Genomic DNA, 11,277 nt, shown 5'->3' with positions numbered 1-11,277 from the left:
TGTTTTTGGTCCTAGTTTTGGTTTTTGTTTTATTCGTCGGCATTTAATATTTTTGAGCATTAAACTACAAATCACACGAGCTGACAAGTTAGATTTCAGTTTTCAAACTAAAACAAACTTTGAAAAATTTTTGCTACAAGGTTAAGTAATCATTTAAGTATTTTTTGAAAATAAAATATATGGTTTGTAACAAATGGTTGTTTTAATACTGGAAATGATTTGCTCACATTAGTAGTTTTAAAACGCGCAATTTTGAATGTGAATTATGGGTTTTAAATAAGTGTTTTCGAACTCGGCTTTTCTAACCATCTATGGGTGTTTTGCCAAAATTTTATGTTTTCAAAGCATGCATTGAGTTTGATTTGAACTGAAGCTTTGAACGAGTTGATTTAATCCTTGAATATTTAGTCATAACTTCTAGGCCAAGTTTTAGGGTGTTACAACCCAAGCGTGTTGTTCTTTTAGACTTCAGCTGAATCTTCATTAAGCCCACCAAAATTTCTTCTTAACCAACTCATATCTATCTAGGCTCCAAAAATGATTTTTAGAACCCTCCTTAAAAGTTCATTGCATACGTCTCCCTAATCGGCTGCTTGAACTGACCTAGTCACTTTCAGTCCATCCACCGATAACCTACGCTATAGTTGCACTTCCTCTAAAGTGATTGTACACATGCCTCACAGAAGATGAAATGTGTGCGTCTCAAGTCTCCATTTTTCCACTAACGCGTTTACGAGTGTCGAGTCCAACTTACACCCTTTACCTACAAGGGCCATATGCAAAAATTAACATCTCTCAAGTAGGGTTCGATCAAGGGTGATGGAGGAGCGAATAGATTATGAATATACATCTTCAAAATTTGAGATTCTTCTTATTTAGGTAAAAAATATACAAAATATTAAGTATAAAAATGAATAAAGAAAAACCATTTTCATTTCTAATAACAAATGGAAATTAAGAAAAAGAAACTGAAGAAAGGTAGATATTTTAAATGTATTGAAAATCATATAAATAATTAACACAAAGACTTTCACTTTCTTCCAAGTCGTCCTCTACCATTTCATGTCATGTGGGCGTCATTGGCAAACCAATCAGTACCAACTTGTTGCAAAGGAAGATTCCTCTTTCCTTTTCAATCCACTAAAATACAATTGAGAAAAACAAATCCTCATAATTTAGATCCAATCCTTTGGCTACTAAACCAACAAAACCCAGTTGTGTTAGAGTTTATGCTTTCCGAGTTGTTGACTTTTCGAGGCAGATCAACTTCAATTTCTTTCTGAAAGTTTCTCCTTTTTTCAGTTCAACCTTGATTTCTACTTTGTTGTTTTTTCTTTTTATTTCCCTTCCTTCAAGTTCCTTTCTTTTTGTATTCAGTTTTACTTACTTTTGCTAAAAAAAAAAAAACCCAACCTTCAAATCCCTTTTGATTGTATTGAAGTAGTAAGAATCTTCTCAACACTAAGTGTTATATATAAATTAAATTTGTTATATATTTTTTTGATCTCATCTGATCTTTTTATATTCTTTCCCCCCCCCTTTCTTCAAGTTCCTTTCTTTCTGTATTCAATTTTACTTACTTTTGCTAAAAAAAAAAAAAAACAACCTTCAAATCGCTCGCCCTTTTGATTGTTTTGAAGTAAGAACCTTCTGAGCACTAAGTGTAGTTTGATTTTAAAAGTTCCCAAGTGAGGTAAATCTATTTATATATGCTTCATTTCTGTTTTTTTTTATATAAATTGAAGTTGTTCTATATTTCTTTGATCTCATCTCATCTTTTTATGTTTTTCTTGAAGCAAGTAAGAGATAAAAGACTGTTTGGATTTTGAAATGGTAAGTGGATATGTTTATTATATTTTCCAGCATTATATCTATAATATTATAAAAGACTGTTTGGATTTTGAATTTTTATTTTTATGAGTAATTAACTGTCTTTTTTAGTTATAATTATATGACATTACACTCGTATATGATGTGATTTGTTTATTAAATTTCTCGTTGTATTTTCAGCTGGACTCAGTTGAAAGAACAGCACATTGATTCTCATAGGTTGAGTTGTCTTTCACCATCCTTGGTATGTATGAGAAGTAGTGTCTTAATCTTCAAAACACTTTTTGATTCTTTAAATTTTATTTTTTTAAGATAATTACTTATGATTCACTGCAGTGTTTGAACTTGGAACATCATATTCTTCAATTTGAGCTTGTCAAGCATGGGTTGCGGATTTTGTGAGGCTGCTCTTTCTAACACAGTTGGAACACTGGTTGTAGACTGTGTGGTGAAGCCGGTAGGACGTCAACTTGATTATGTCCGTCGCTTTCATGACAATGTTGAAAAGCTCCGAGAGAAAAAGCGTGAACTTGCAGATGCACGAAAGCGTCTACTACTTAAGATTGAGGAAGCTAAAAACCGGCTTCTACTAATTGAAGATGATGTACAGAACTTGCAATCAAGGGCAGACGAAACACTGTCTGATATGGGAACTCTGGAGGAGGAAATCCAACTGAATAAGAGGTGTCTCAATTGGTGTCCTAATTGGAGTTGGCGATATCAATTAAGCAAGAAAGCAATGAAGAAAATCCAGGATATCTCTGAGCTTTTGGACAAATTTGGTCAACTTGGACCAGTCGGTTACCCTGCTCCTACTGCCCTTCCCACTATAGATTTCCTATGTTCTAAAGAATTTGTGTTTTCGAAATCTTCAGAGACTGCATTCTATCAAATCATTGAAGCCTTAAAAGATGAGAATATCAACATGATTGGGTTGTGGGGGATGGGAGGGGTGGGCAAGACCACCCTGGCTCGTGAAGTTGGAAGTCAAGCTCAAAAACTGAACTTGTTTGACAAAGTTGTGATTACGACTGTGTCTCAAAAGCCAAATCTTGAGAGAATTCAAGATCAAATTGCACAATACATAGGCTTTGATATGAAGAATGAACAAGGAAGAAGATCCGAGCAAGAATTATGGTTAAGGCTGAAGAATGAACCGAGGATTCTTATCATCCTTGATGATATTTGGGAATCTATCAACTTAAAGGAGAAGATAGGAATTCCAATTGGGGATGATCATAAAGGCTGCAAAGTTCTTTTAACAACACGCCGTCAACAAGTATGTCGAGCTATGGATTGTCAAAACGTGGTACAACTTGACTGTTTGGATGATGATGAAGCTTGGACTCTGTTTGAAAAGAAAGCAGGTCTAGATGACTTTTCTGATGATTCTATTAAAATCCTAGCAAATCAAATTGTCAAAAAATGCAAGGGTTTGCCTATAGCTATAGTTCCTCTGGGAAGTGCCTTGAAAGGTAAAACCCATCACGAGTGGCAAGCTGCATACCGGAGACTCAAAGATCGTAGGTTGACTGAAATTGAGGATGTTAATGAAGAAAATGCCTATGTATGTCTTGAGGCGAGCTTCGACTACTTGAAGACTATGGAGACCAAGACATGTTTCTTGTTGTGCTCTTTATTTCCTGAAGATGATGAGATTTATGTGGAGAACTTGGTAGGATATGCATGGGGACTGGAGTTGTATAAAGGCATGGACTCAATTAAAGATGTTAGCAGTGAAGTGCTTGCATCAATTGAGACCCTCAAGAACTCCGGTTTGTTGCTAGATTGCGAAGAAAGGCATGTCAAAATGCATGACGTGGTTCGCCAATTTGCTTTGTGGATAGCATCTTCAAGAAAGGAGATTTCTTTTGGGACTGTTGAAACACTCCCGATGGATGAAAGTTCCAAGCATTACAGGGCAATCTCCTTTGAAACTGGTCAAACGGATGAACTTCCTAAAGGAGTGGTTTTTCCATACCTCAAACTTCTTTTACTTGGTGGCAATCGTTTAATGGAAACTTCAAGCGAATTCTTTGAGGGTATGAAGGCATTACAAGTTTGTGCTTTGAAAGATCAATTGATATCTCTAGCTGCATTTAAGTTTCATATGAACCTTCGAACTTTGTGTTTGATTGATTGTCAACTCTCTGACATCTCGATGCTTGGGAAGCTGAAGTCACTTCATATTCTCTCTTTAAGTGGATCTGATATCATTGAATTGCCGACTGAAGCTGGTGATCTAGAAAATCTAAGACTGTTGGTTTTATCGTATTGCTATAAACTACGAAGTATCCCTCCTAATTTAATACGAAGATTGTCCAATTTAGAAGAACTATACTTGCATGGTTGTAGTTCATTAAAATGGGCGACTGATAATTCAACTAAAAGGGAAAGCTATTCCAGCCTATCAGAGTTGAATTCATTGCCAAAGTTGGTTGTAATATCATTGGATATTTCTTCTGAACATCTTCCAGATGGCTTTGTGTTTCGAAGATTATGGAGCTTTGATTTTTGCATTGGCATAGAAAGAAAAATGTGGTACCAAAAGAGGGATATGTGGTTTCAAAAGAGGGAAACTTATCCAATCTCAAGATCTTTGAGAATCGATAACTCTGTAGATGCATGCAAGCAACTATTTGAAGATGTAGAATCTCTTCAATTGAATCATGTGGAGGGTCACCGAAACCTTGTTCCAAGCTTGGACTTGGGATTTAGTAAGTTGACTTCTCTAGATCTTCGTTGTTGCGACTCTATGCAATGCCTAATTGATGCATCAAAGCAGCAAGTGCCAATCACTACACTCTCTAATTTGAGAAAGTTATCATTAAATGATTTATCCTTTTTGGAAGAGTTGTGCAATGGTCCCCAACCGCAAGGGTTTTTACAAAAGCTTGAAGAGTTTAAAGTTGAAAGTTGCCATAGTATGAAAGTGTTATTCCCGATTGCTGAATTAAGGAGCATAGAACAAGAAGGGCCCGGTCGTCATTTAAGCCTCCAAAGTCTGAAGATTGTTGAAATAGAGGGATGCAATAATTTGAAATATATCTTCCCAATGTCAGTTGCTAATAGCCTTGGCCAATTGCATACTTTGAAGATAAAGAGTTGCTTGCAATTGGAAGACATAATCCAAGATCCACAAGTGGCATACGTATGTCTACTCCAAAGTCTAAGGGAAGTATGTGTATCTCATTGCAATAACTTGACATTTCTTTTCCTTATTGTCCTATGGTCAAAGATTGAGAAATTTGATTATGCTTTTCATTTTAGGTTTCGTTGATTGATTTGCCTCAATTGAAAGGAAGGGATGTGAACGACATTATGCTCACACAATCGTCTTTGCAAAAGTTAAAAGTGCACAACTGTCCTCAATTGACACATTTTATTATTTCGACTACGATACAAGTAAGATTTTTCTTTTTGTTTTATATTATTTATTTATTTGTTTCTTTTTTTTTCTTTATAGTTCGTTGTTTGAATTGTTGTTTATTTTATAATTTTGGTCTAAAACTAATCTAAATAACCTTTTAAACAAATTAGTTGATTATAATACCATATAATAAGATTAATAAAAGATTCAAAAAAAAAATCCAAACTTTATGTTTTAGATATGTTGCAAACTATTTATCTAATACTAAATTATATTATACCTATTATGTGGGTAAACAAAAATAAGCTATATAAAATTATATATAAGTTTTAGTTTGGTTGGTATCGATATTGTTGTCTAAATAAGAGAATGTTGGTTCAAGTGCCCTCAATCACTTTTATCTTTTTTTTTTAATGTGAGAAGGAATTATTGGATGATTTTAGAATTTGTATTAAAAATAAACTAGAAAAAAATATATTTAATTTTTTTAAAATGTAGCCTTTTACGCAGGTGGTTTTTTATTTTTGTGTTAATAAATGAAAATGAGTTTAAGTAATTCCCAATAATTTATATGTACAGATTATGTGATATTATTTATGACTGTTTTTGTACCACAGTTTTGGAGTATAATATTGATTTAAGGTAAAATAAATTTTTTGTAAGGAAATTAATTGATGAAATGTTAAGTTAATTGTTGACATCTTTGAACAGTTTGAAATTGAAAATTGATGATATGTTTATAGGAATTGGTGTTTGGGAAGATGACAAATGAACAATTGAGCAATTTGCATTTATGTAAATATGAGGAATTGGAGCAAGATCAAACGTCATCACAACAGCATACCTTACCTATTTGCTTTCCAAATCTGATTCTAATTGATATCTTGGAATGTGAAAGCTTGAAATCTCTCTTTCCAATTATTGTTGATAAAGGTAGCTCTAAAAAACTAAATGTGCCCAATTTGCAAACTCTGAAGATAGAGAGGTGCTTTGTAATGGAAGAAATAATCCAAGACTCACGAGTATCAACCATAAGCTTTCAATGCCTGAGGGAAATACAAGTCACAGAAAGTAATGATTTGAAATTTCTCTTCCCAATGTGTATTGCTAATAGTCTTGGGAAATTGCAAACCCTAAAGATAGAGAGATGCTTTGGAATGAAAGAAATAATTCAAGACTCACAAGTATCATCAACCATAAGCTTCCAATGCCTAAGGGAAGTACAAGTCACAGAATGTAATAAGTTGAAATTTCTCTTGCCAATGTGTGTTGCTAATAGTCTTGGGCAATTGCAAACTCTGAGGATAAAGAACTGTTTCCAATTGCAAGAAATAATTCAAGGACCAGAAGTGTTAATCTCAATGTCTCAAGGTCTTGCAAGATTGAATGAAGTTGAGTTGATTAATTTGCCTCAATTGAAAGGAAGGGATAGAAACAACATCGTGCTAACATCGCCATCTTTACGCGTGTTAAAAGTGAGAGATTGTCCTCAATTGACACCTTTTATCGTTCCAACTAATATACAAGTAAGACCTTCTTATATATATTATTTATTAAAATTTTCACCTTTTGATTTTTTTGTTTTTTGTGGTCTAAAATAAGTAAATGCATGTATAAATCTTTAAAAAATAGTTTTCATTTTAGTCTAAAAACTAATCTAAATAAACCTTTAAGTAGTTTAGTTAATTACAATACCAATTAGTAACATAAATAACATTTCAACTGAATACTTTTATAATTGTTAAGACATTTTAGTTTCTTATATATATATTGCAAACACTATCTAGTACTACGTAATATTATTTCTGTTGTGTCTTTGCACCATATTTTTGGAGATTTTTTTTTGGGTAATTTATGATTATATGAGTTGAGCAGTAAACTTTTTAAAAATTTGAATTCTTTGACTATAAAAGATTGAAAAGGAAATCTTGTGCTTATTCTTAAATTGATGATATGTTTATAGAAATTGGAGTTATCGGAGATGACAGAAAAGAAGCAAATAAGCAACGTGACAGTCCCTGAAAGAAGAGGAGGAACATCAACATGTACGGAATATTTAACAATTTCTAATTTTGAAGAGTTATTTGAATATTCTGGATATAATCTTTCAACTCTATACTTCCTACGGTTGTACAAACTGACTGAATTGCGGGTGATTTGGAGTGGTCCCATCCAAGTTGAACACTTTCAAAATCTCGCTCAATTGACAGTCCAAGATTGCAGAAGGTTAAGATACATCTTCTCACCTACCATCGCTCGAAATTTGCCACAATTGTGGACTTTGGTTATATCTAACTGTGAGGAATTGGAGCAAATGATTGAGAAGGATCAAACTTCATCACAACATCATCTCCAACCCATTTGCTTCCCTAATTTGAGTTATATTTCAATAAGGAATTGTGAAAACTTGAAATGTCTCTTCCCCATTACTCTTGCTCATGGCGGCCTTCCAAACCTATTGAGATTATGCCTTAAATGGGTCTCCAAATTAGAGCAGGTGTTTGAAGGAGATGAGTCAAATCTGAATAAGGAAGAAGAGAAAGTGATACGCCTACCTCAGCTTTGCTCCTTAGAGCTTATTGAGCTATCAAACCTCGTGAGCTTCAGCCCTGTGGGTTATCATTTTATTTTCCCATCTTTGACGGATTTACGAGTAAAAGGTTGTCCCAACATAACCACAAGATTTAGTGTTGATTCAGAGAAATCAGTGCATGCCAAAACACAGGTACACCACTCTTCCAAACTCAACAATAAGCTTTAAAACAGAAATTCATCCATTCAATTATTTTCTTTATGTATTCTCCCTATTTTTATTTTGGTTGTCTGAGAGAAATTCTTTTTTTTAATGCTTTAAATGACTAAATGAAATTGCATCAACTGCATATGGTTTCTGCCGCTGTCAATATTCTTTCTAAATATCCTTGTTGCATTATTATTTTCAATTCACAGTTCTTGTTCTTAATATGTCATCCTTTGTCCAATTTTGGAAAACAAGCTTTGCTTTCTTCATCATCAATCATCAAAAGCAAACAGTAACAAGTGAAGGTTTAATTTGCTTTGCAGGCAAGCCAATCAGTTGAAGAAATTATAGTGGAAGATTCTGTTACAGCTCAAGAAACTGCATGGCCAATTGGTAGTGATATATATATGCGGACAATTGAAGATAGTGATTTTTGAATTGAAGATAGTGATTTTCGATTGAAGATTAATCATTGTAAATGTTTAAATTGAATGCCATTTATTCGTTATTATGTACCTTTAATAGCTCAATATTTGCCTGGCCCCGTGTATAAATAAACAAAACCAATAAACAATAAAATGTCCAATTAAACAGTCCAGATTACAAAACCAAAAAAATAAAATCTAAAGGCCCAATCCAAAATACTAAACCCAATCCCTGAATCAGCCCAAAACAAAATTAAAAAATTAGAAAACCTTAGCCAGCTAATGACTCAGCCGCTGCATGCCCCAGCAAGCTGTTCGCGCGCTGCTCCTCCCTCGCACAGCAGCCACGTGCGCCACCACGTCAGCACAACAGCCTCCACTCTAGGCTAGAGGTGCTCATGAGCCGGGCCGATTTTGAGCCAGGCCCATAAAAATTTCAGCCCATTTCTTAGTCCCCCAGGCCCGGCCCGAAATACGGGCCTGGAATTTTGCCCAGGACCGGCCCGTGAAAAACATATGAAGCCTGGGCCAGGCCCGGCCCATTTTTTTTGACTTAAAAGGTTGTTATTGAATTTATATCAAATATCAAATTGCATTTTTTTTTGTATATAACATTTTAAAGTTTATCATTTCATTACATTTTTATGTTTTTAAAGGAGAACAATATCAAAATTGATCCATACTATTACTCTCATGGATCTTTGATCCATAGTTCCATACTCAATTTAATAAGACAAAAGTAGTCAAAAATTACTTATTACATAAATTTTAAAATATGGAGTCAGTCTCAGTTCTTATTCTGTAATCTGCACTCTATACTTAAAATGGTAAAGCTCAACTTTTTTTCTTTTTTAAAAGTTTTAATCCAAAGATCAAAGTTACTAGATGAAAATGAGATCAACTAGAATGTATCAAATGAATGTCCAAATCTAGCATAGCATATCAAGAAAGAATATGATAACCAATCAGAATAAATCTAAAAAAATTTGAATGCCAGTGTTTAAATGTTAGTACAAAGTTTTAGCCATATGTTTGTTGTTAATCATAATAATCACAACAAAATCAAGCATTGAAAAGTGCAGAATTAATTAATCAAGCATTGAAAAGTACAGAAACAAATTGATGATCAAGGCTCCAGTGAATGAATGCACGTATACTGTTGTTAAGGGGTAATATCACGATAAGGAGGCAAATCATTAGAGTTAAATGCTAGGGTGTGAACTGTGAAGGTGTTTCCGAGTATTCTTTCCCAGTAGTGAAAAAATAAAGTTGACATGGAATTGAAATCATTGCCCAAGTATTCTTTCCCAGTAGTGAAAAAAGTTCTGTGACAAAACAAACAAAAAAACAAAAAAATACTCAAAAACATGAGTTTTAGTTAGATCTTCAAATAGATTTCACATCCAAATAAAGCAAAACTTATGCGTCAAATGGAAGAGAAAAAAGGGTTTGCAAGGGAGATTTAAGTAACTCAATCTCTCAGCAGTATTCCAACTAAATAAAGATCTAAAATGAATCTTCAAGTAAAGGATCAAAGTCAAAATCAAGCACTATCCCGGTTCTTAAAAATATATGCTTTTTAGGAGCTAAAATCAATTCAGTGATTCAGAAAGTAAAATAATCCCAGAATTGAAAGTACCTATAAATCCAAAACCAAAAAATAACAATAATAAAAAAATCGAAATTGAAGTTTTAGCATCTGGGCTTTCAACAAATATCTGAAATTATACATCAAATGAAAAATAATCCAACCAAAAGAAATTATACATCAAATGAAATTATACATCTACTGTTTGTGTTAGTCTGTTAGACCTTCCTATTCCTCTGTAATTGAAAGAGAATGAGGGAACTGATTCGAATAAAAATAAAAATCAAAAAGCACAAAGCAAAAAACTAATTCAAAGGTTAACAACAAACTCACCTTTGAGAAGACGAAGAAGGCTAGAAGCACCGTTGAGTCGTGGAGTCGTGGAGTCGTGGTCGTGGAGTCGTGGATCGGTGGAGGTGGAGGTGGAGGTGGATTTCCAATTTGGGGGAAAAAAAAGGAAGGGAAGGGGTCAGGGATTTATCTGGGGTCGGGGAAATGGGGAAGGGAAGGGAAAGGAAATGGGAAATGTATTAATGAAAACTGACACTAATAAGTTATTACTAATAACTAATAATCAATTTTAAAAATAAAAAGATATATTAATTAAATTCGGGCGGCCAAAAAAATTTTATCCGAGGCCCGGCCCGTTTTTAAAATGGGCCTCATTTCTTGCCCAAACCCATATTTCGGGCCTATATTTTTACCCGAACCCTCCCATTTTTCGGGCGGGCCGTCGGGCCGGGTCGAACCGCCCGGCCCATGAGCACCTTTACTCCAGGCTGGTCGAACCTGCAACGAACGCAAATCACAACAAACAGTGACAGCAAATAGTAGAGAAAATATAAAAGAAAAAATAAATAATTTTTGTATTTTCATTCGGCTATATAAAGCCGATTTTTGCATCTGTAAAGGGATTCACGAAGGAAATAAAAAAAAAAGCAGAAGAATATTTATCACAAGTAGAAAATTTCAAATACGAAAATAGAGAGAAGGTAGTATTCTGTTTTTTTTCTTTTTGTTTTTTCCTTTTAGTTTCGATTTGCTTTTTTTTTTAAATACAAAAAAAAAAGAATAATAGAGAGGGGAAGAGAGGGGACTTACCAAGGGTCCGTGATCTCCTCGCCGGCATAGATCGCCGTCCTTGGCGGAGCCATGGCGAAGGAGCGGCGGATATGGTGGCACCATAGGGGCTGTGGGCGAAACCCTAGAGGAGGAAGAAAACAGTAGTTTTTAAAAAACAAATGGGCTACAAAATGTTTTTTAAATAATAATACAATACGGCGCCGTTTCATTAGGACCCCCAGATGCCCAAAACGACGTCGTT

The 11,277-nt window shown here is 34.3% G+C and overlaps 1 protein-coding gene and 1 long non-coding RNA gene across 4 annotated transcripts; one reads left to right on the top strand and one right to left on the bottom strand.

Moving 5' to 3' along the window:
- The first annotated feature begins 1,042 nt into the window (after positions 1-1,042).
- On the top strand, positions 1,043-8,455 carry LOC107903646 (probable disease resistance protein At4g27220). Of its 3 annotated transcripts, none has more exons than XM_041092258.1 (8): positions 1,043-1,693; positions 1,797-1,833; positions 2,011-2,074; positions 2,167-5,008; positions 5,101-5,235; positions 5,944-6,726; positions 7,164-7,925; positions 8,264-8,455. In XM_041092258.1, the coding sequence occupies exons 4-8, from the start codon at positions 2,213-2,215 to the stop codon at positions 8,375-8,377; spliced, it is 4,590 nt and encodes a 1,529-aa protein (XP_040948192.1). In that variant the 5' UTR covers positions 1,043-1,693; positions 1,797-1,833; positions 2,011-2,074; positions 2,167-2,212; the 3' UTR covers positions 8,378-8,455. The 3 variants fall into 3 exon arrangements, with proteins under 3 accessions (XP_040948192.1, XP_040948193.1, XP_040948191.1); XM_041092257.1 differs by having other exon boundaries at positions 1,066-1,693; positions 1,801-1,833; XM_041092259.1 differs by lacking the exon at positions 5,944-6,726 and having other exon boundaries at positions 1,064-1,693.
- Positions 8,456-9,333: 878 nt separating this feature from the next.
- On the bottom strand, positions 9,334-10,498 carry LOC107903649 (uncharacterized). Its single transcript, XR_001685873.2, has 2 exons — positions 10,287-10,498; positions 9,334-9,690 (listed from the first exon to the last, which is right to left on the bottom strand). It is a non-coding gene; the product is annotated as an uncharacterized lncRNA (long non-coding RNA).
- Positions 10,499-11,277: the final 779 nt, after the last annotated feature.

This window comes from Gossypium hirsutum, chromosome D05, assembly GCF_007990345.1.
Source record: "Gossypium hirsutum isolate 1008001.06 chromosome D05, Gossypium_hirsutum_v2.1, whole genome shotgun sequence".
Lineage (NCBI taxonomy): Eukaryota > Viridiplantae > Streptophyta > Magnoliopsida > Malvales > Malvaceae > Gossypium > Gossypium hirsutum.
The sequence above is the reverse complement of the archived record's forward strand: the minus strand, read 5'-3'. Positions and strand labels throughout refer to the sequence as shown.